The sequence below is a fragment of the Ictidomys tridecemlineatus genome, chromosome 16 (genome assembly GCF_052094955.1).
Source record: "Ictidomys tridecemlineatus isolate mIctTri1 chromosome 16, mIctTri1.hap1, whole genome shotgun sequence".
NCBI lineage: Eukaryota > Metazoa > Chordata > Mammalia > Rodentia > Sciuridae > Ictidomys > Ictidomys tridecemlineatus.
The window spans coordinates 37,441,412-37,447,488 of record NC_135492.1 but is presented as its reverse complement, the minus strand read 5'-3'; the positions used below and the strand labels follow the sequence as shown (position 1 = coordinate 37,447,488).

The 6,077-nt window shown below is 50.7% G+C and overlaps 1 protein-coding gene across 1 annotated transcript; it reads left to right on the top strand.

Moving 5' to 3' along the window:
- The first annotated feature begins 1,400 nt into the window (after positions 1 to 1,400).
- Positions 1,401 to 5,726, top strand: LOC144371307 (vomeronasal type-1 receptor 48-like). The gene is made up of 2 exons (XM_078033697.1): positions 1,401 to 2,305; positions 5,198 to 5,726. The coding sequence occupies exons 1-2, from the start codon at positions 1,401 to 1,403 to the stop codon at positions 5,724 to 5,726; spliced, it is 1,434 nt and encodes a 477-aa protein (XP_077889823.1).
- Positions 5,727 to 6,077: the final 351 nt, after the last annotated feature.

Genomic DNA, 6,077 nt, shown 5'->3' with positions numbered 1-6,077 from the left:
CTCCTGACCTGCTGGGATTACAGGCGCGCACCCCCATGTCTGTCCTGCGGTAATTTTCCCTTCTCTTTCTTTCCAGGCAGGGACACGGCTGATCTGTTATTAAAAGGACTGCATCGATTCTCCCACGGCATGTGCATAAAAAAAACCGTAGAATAATAAAACGAGAAGCCAGCATTTCTGGAGAGCTCATTATGTGCCATGAACACTTCAAGGTTGGTGGGCACACTTTCCTTTTCCCCACATAGTCTCTGCAGGATCCACATAACAGGACTCTCCATGTGGACAGCTGAGGTGACTGGACCTCAGCCTCCCAGGGTGCTTAAGAAGAACTTATGGTAAATGGCAGCTCCGACTCGCAACTTCAACCGGCCCGACATCAGCGTTCACACCGACATTTTCTTGTGTATATATATATCACAGACATTTGGTCCGGTGGGAAATAAGCCAGAGTTAACATGGTGCCGATATGAAGTCACTCCGTGCAAGTCGGGTCTGGAGACACTCTTGCTTGGGAGAGTCTCGCTTCCAGTTTCTTGCAATCGACCCCCTGCAATTTGGCCCAACTTGTAGACCTCCTATTATGCACCTGAAAGACAAGATCAGGAAAATGCAAGTCAGGTAAGCCCCTGTCTTGCCCCAGACAACCTCAGGCATGAGGTATTAGGAAGGAAGAATGTTCTAAGATAGATGGCACTTGTTTCGAGCCGTGATTTTTTTTTTTAAAAAAATTCCCGGCTCTTCTTATTTTTTCATTTTGAGACAGGGTCTCAGCAAGTTGCTTGGGTCCTTGCTAACTTGCTAACATTAGCATTGAGCTTGTCATTGTCCCATTTCAGCCTCCTGAGCCAGCCCCTGGGGTCACATGAGTGCACCACGGCACCTGGCTGACAATTCTTAATGTACAAGAAAACTGAAGGATCAATATGTACGCCGCTGTGGAGGCCCCAGTGAGACTGGAAGGTACTGAGATCAGGCGGTGTGTGGAGATGTGTTCTCAAGGGTGTGAATAGAACCTGGTATTTTTTTTTTTTTAAATTCTGTGCTGAGGGCTGCTTCATGGGTAAGTGCACCAGCACCAAGTTACACCTGGCCCTTTTGACTCTGTATTTTGAAACAGAGTCTCACTACGACGCCCAGACTGGCTTCACCCTTGTCATCCTCCTGCCTCAGCATCTTGAGTCACTGGGATTTCAGGTGGACACCACTGTGCCCGGCACCAGAACTGAATCTCCATGTGGAATAAAAATACAGTTGGATGAATCTTCTTTTTTTTTTTTTTCTTCTTCATGGAAATGGGGTTCATTTGAGATGGGCGAAGGAGGTCAGATTTGCCAAAAAAAAAAAAAAAAAGACATTTTTGTGTGTTGCTGTGGTCACCATATTTTTCTTTTCTCCACAAGATGAACAAAGCCAACAGACTGTACGGTAATATTCACATAAGAAACACCGTGTACACCGCGACTGGCGTTGGGGTCATGGCCAACGCCCTTCTTCTCCTCGTCCGCGTCTCGTTGCACATGACTGGGCACAGACCTAAGCCCACTGACCTGCCCATTGGTCTCCTGGCCCTGATCCACCTGGTAATTCTGCTCATCAAGGGCTTCATAGCTTCGGACATTTTTACACCTCAGGGGGGCAGGTGGGATGACCTGACGTGTCAATTGCTCATCTACCTGTACAGGTTGATGAGGGGCTTCTCCATCTGTGCCACCTGCCTGCTGAGTGTCCTCCAAGCCATCACCCTCAGCCCCAGGAGCTCCTGCTTGGCAAAGTTCAAACATAAATCCTCACGTCACAACCTGTGTCTCCTTCTCTTCCTGTGGGTCATCTACTCGTCCTTCAGTAGTCATCTCTTCATCTCCCTTGCTGCTACCCCCAATCGGACCTCCGACAACTTTATGTACGTCACAGAATCCTGCTCCTTCATCCCCATGACCTTCTTCCTCCGGCACAGCTTGTCCACCCTGCTGACCTTCAGGGAAGTCTCCTTTATAGGAATCATGGCCCTCTCTAGTGGATACATGGTGGCTCTCCTGTGCAGGCACAAGAGGCAATCCCGGTACCTCCACAGCAGCAGCCCGTCTCCAGTGTCATCCCCAGAGCTGAGGGCCACCCAGACCATCCTGCTGCTCCTGAGTTGCTTCGTGGTCATGTCCATCTTGGACAGCGCCGTCTCCTATGCAAGAATCACACTGAAGGATGATCCAGTATTTTACTGCATCCAGATCCTCGTGGCCCACAGCTATGCCTCGTTCAGCCCTTTGGTGTTTATTTGCACTGAAAAACGTATAATCGTTATTTTCAGGTACATGTGGGAGAGGACAGTGAACATTTCAGTAGGCAGGGGTGGATAAGTTCTGTTAAGGCGAGAAACTGCGCTGAATTTGGGGTGATTTATCATGACAGCGTGTGTAGAGTCTTTGGTTCAAATGCGACGCAAAGTCTCGCTCCCTCTGTTAAACCATCCACTTGCATGTAACAGTGGATGGCAAGTGCATCAAAGAAAGCCAGACCATGTGCCTCTCCAAGGTATGACGGGGATGTCAGGTTTCTCACTGGATCCTTAATAGGGGCCTGTGAGTTGGATGTCACTTGTCATAACCTGGGCTATTCCAGACTCTTTTTAGATACGCAACAGTTCCAATGCTTCTCAAATATTGCATCGTCTCCATTATCTGTATTTTTCCAAACTGGACTTATTCTACATATTCTACTTATTCTACATATTCTACCATGAAATATCACTTGATCCAGCACACACAACACACACACACACACACACACTCACACACACACACACACACACACACATTCTACAGGCAGGGAGTCAAACAGTCATCTCCACATCATTGCTCCCAAAACCATGCTTTAAGTATTCAAACAGACAAACAACGTAACACCTACAACCAGAAGAAAATTCTGGAACATATGGCCGCATAGCTGAGTCCTCAAGTTACTCTACTCAGTGAAGCCGGTTGAGTCCATTATTTCTTCTACCTCTTATTCCTCTTTTTGTTTTTCTTTTAGTTTTGGATCTGTGATTATGCAAAGGTTTGAATGTTTATGGCTTATGCACACTTCTGATTAATTGATTATTTTTCGGTGAGTAGGAGGGATCGAACTCAGGAGCGCTCACCCGCCGAGCCCCGTCCCCAGCCCTATTTTGTGTTTTCTTTAGACACAGGGTCTCACGAAGTGCCTTAGGACCTCGCTTTTGCTGAGGCTGGCTTTGAACTCACGATCCTCCTGCCTCAGCCTCCTGAACTGCTGAGATACATGTGTATGCCACTGTGCCCGGGCTCACATTTATTTTATTTTATTTGTTTTTTTAAAAAAATTATACATGGCAATAGCATCTACTTGGACATATTTATACAACCATGAAATAGGTCTTATTCTAATTAGGTTCCAGCCCTGTATTTATACAGGATCTGGAGATTTACTATGGTGTATTCGTATATGTGCAGAGCAAAGTCAGGTCAGGTTCATGTGACTGTCTTTCCTTTTTCTGACCCTCTTTCCTAAATTGTAGAAGACCTCAGAACAGGGCAAGACCTCCCACGTTCTTGGATACGCAGAATTCATATTGCTAAAACACCGTACTACTGAAAGCGCTCTACAGATCCAATGCAAGGATAAATACTATTAAAGTCCCCATGATGTTCTTCATATCAATGTCCCACTCAGTCTCACTGTCACAGACTCTTAAGAGGGGATGAGAGATTGACAGCACACGTTCTATGGGTTCAGCACCTAAGGGACCTGCTAAGGCAGCTGTCCCCTACCAACATCTGGCCAAATTCTCCCAACACCACGAAGCAGAGATCACCAGCCCCATTTTACATACCTTACATGCCACAAATGTATACTTTAAATGTATACTTTAAAATGTATTTTTTAAAAGTGGTAAGCCAGGTGGGACCGTGCAAGCCTGTAATCCCCGCAGCTCAAGGAAGCTGAGGCAGGACAATGACAAGTCCAAACCCAGTCTCACCAACTCAGGAAGACCCTGTCTCAAAATAAAATACAGAAAAAAATGGCTGGGTATGCGGGTCCGTGGTTAAGCATTTGTGGGTACAATCTCCAATTCCCCCCACCCCCTAAAAGCAATAAAGAAAAAAAAAGTTGTCATCCACTATTATGATTTTGGATGCAATTTTATTTTCTGATTTCTTCTCAGATGGCAAGCAATACACAGGTTCATGCATTTGAAATGAACCTTTTTTTTTTCTAGAAACCAGAGCACATTACTTGATCTTTCTGTAGTATTAGTTCAGTAGAATACTAATGGAACTCATCGGGTGGGGATGCTTCTGATTGAAATCTATTTCATGGCTTCTGAAAATCAGAACTCCAAAAAAAAAAAAAAAAAAAAAAAAAAAGAGAAGAAAATGGCCCCGACATTGGCGGGGATTCCAGAAGCCTCCCAATAATGACAGTTGTAGGGAGACATCAGGCTGAATTCAGACCCTCATCTCACTGGGGGAATCTCATTGTGTTTTTTGCTTTCTAAGAAGATGCACCCACAACACTCTGGGCAGAGTGTAATAATCCTCCCTTTCCTGGCGGGAAAATTTATTCCATGCATCAACTTCACTGAGTGACACTAAAACTAGTTGCTGCTCTTAAGAGGAATCCTGAAGGTTTTCCAGGAACCAGGCTGATGAGCACAGAGCCCAAGGCTGTGGCTGCAGGGACAGTTTACGCGCAGCTCTGGCGCCACCTCGTGTCCCATGCGCGGCTCAGCACTTCTAATGGGGGAAATGACACTAAACGCAGGGAGCAAGCACCAGGTGGGATAGGTTGACAGATGTCCTTGGAAGTTTGGGGGACTCTTGGGGACCCGACTGCAGAAGGCGGCGAGGGCCAGCTCCTGAAGGAGGCCTTTATCTCAGGTAGGAGGGTCTCGGGGCAGCTGAGTGACACGGTGAGAGGTGACCCTGTGACAACTCTGCAGTGGAAACGTCCCCACCGTTGGTGACTCAGGTCATCAGGGATCTGAAGGAGCCTGTTTGGCGCCTGCGCAGCTCTGGCGCCACCTAGTGTCCGACGCCTGCTCAGCGCCTGGACTCTCGGGCCAGACCAGGAACAGCAAGGGGACTCCCAGGGGACACCGGGACTCCTGGCCAGGGGTCTTCCCCTGTGTCCTCACTGTCCAGGGCGGAGCCTGCGACACGGAGTGTTGACTGTTTTATAGAGGACAAAACTGTCCACCTGTCCGTCTCCACCACGTCGCCGTCACCCTGCCTGCCCCCCCACCCCCGTCCCCGCCATACCGTCCCTTAGAGACCCCGGGGCTGCGCTGGCCTCTGTCCAGCCTGAGAGGTGGCGTCGCCCGTGTCCTGCTGACAGCTGCAGCGAGTCCCCAAGGTCGCCCTGGTGGGTCGAGGCCGCTCCCTGTCCGCGCTTCTCCCCCTGCCCAGGGCCAGGACGCCCTGCCCAGGGTCAGTGCCGGGGACCGCGGGGGCCGGGCCAGGACCAGCGGTGACAGCCGCGCCACACGCCACCCTCTCGGCCTCCAGGTCACGCCGTCTACACCGCAGGCACCAGGAGGGGACCACGATCGCACCCAGAAACCAAATCTCCAAGGGGACATCCCAGGACCCTCCCAGAGACCCCTGGATCCCCAACCCACTTGGACACACGGAGAGTCCCCCGCGTCCGTGAGGAGGGACAAGGAGGCTGCGCAGCGGGTCCCCAGCCTCCCTCCGCGGCCTCCCGTGTGAGGGGGGGACTGCAGCCGGCGGAGCAGACTCTGGGGTCACATCTTGGGTCGCGGAGCCCCAGGGCCCGCTCCCCGCTGGGTCCACGGCGACCTCCGACGGGATTTCCAGTCCCACCCGCCTGTCGGGTTCCTTAGCCTCGTGCGCATGCGCCCGCCTCTCCCTCAGCTCCCCTAGAGTCGCCCTGTTCCCGCGCTGTGCTCCCCTGGGGAGCCCCGTGGCGGGTCACGCCTCCTACGGGATTCCGCTGGCCCCGCCCCGCGCTGCTTTTAGGGGTGGGGCTCCACTCAGACCCACTAGGCTCCGCCCCCAGTTCCACCCAATCGCTGGGTTCCCCTCGCTCTGCTCCGCCCC

Coding starts and splice junctions, on each gene's coding strand:
- LOC144371307 (XM_078033697.1), top strand. CDS start 1,401: ATGAACAAAGCCAACAGACTGTACGGTAATATTCACATAAGAAACACC. Junction 2,306..5,197: donor CGTATAATCGTTATTTTCAG/GTACATGTGGGA, acceptor ACTGTTTTATAG/AGGACAAAACTGTCCACCTG.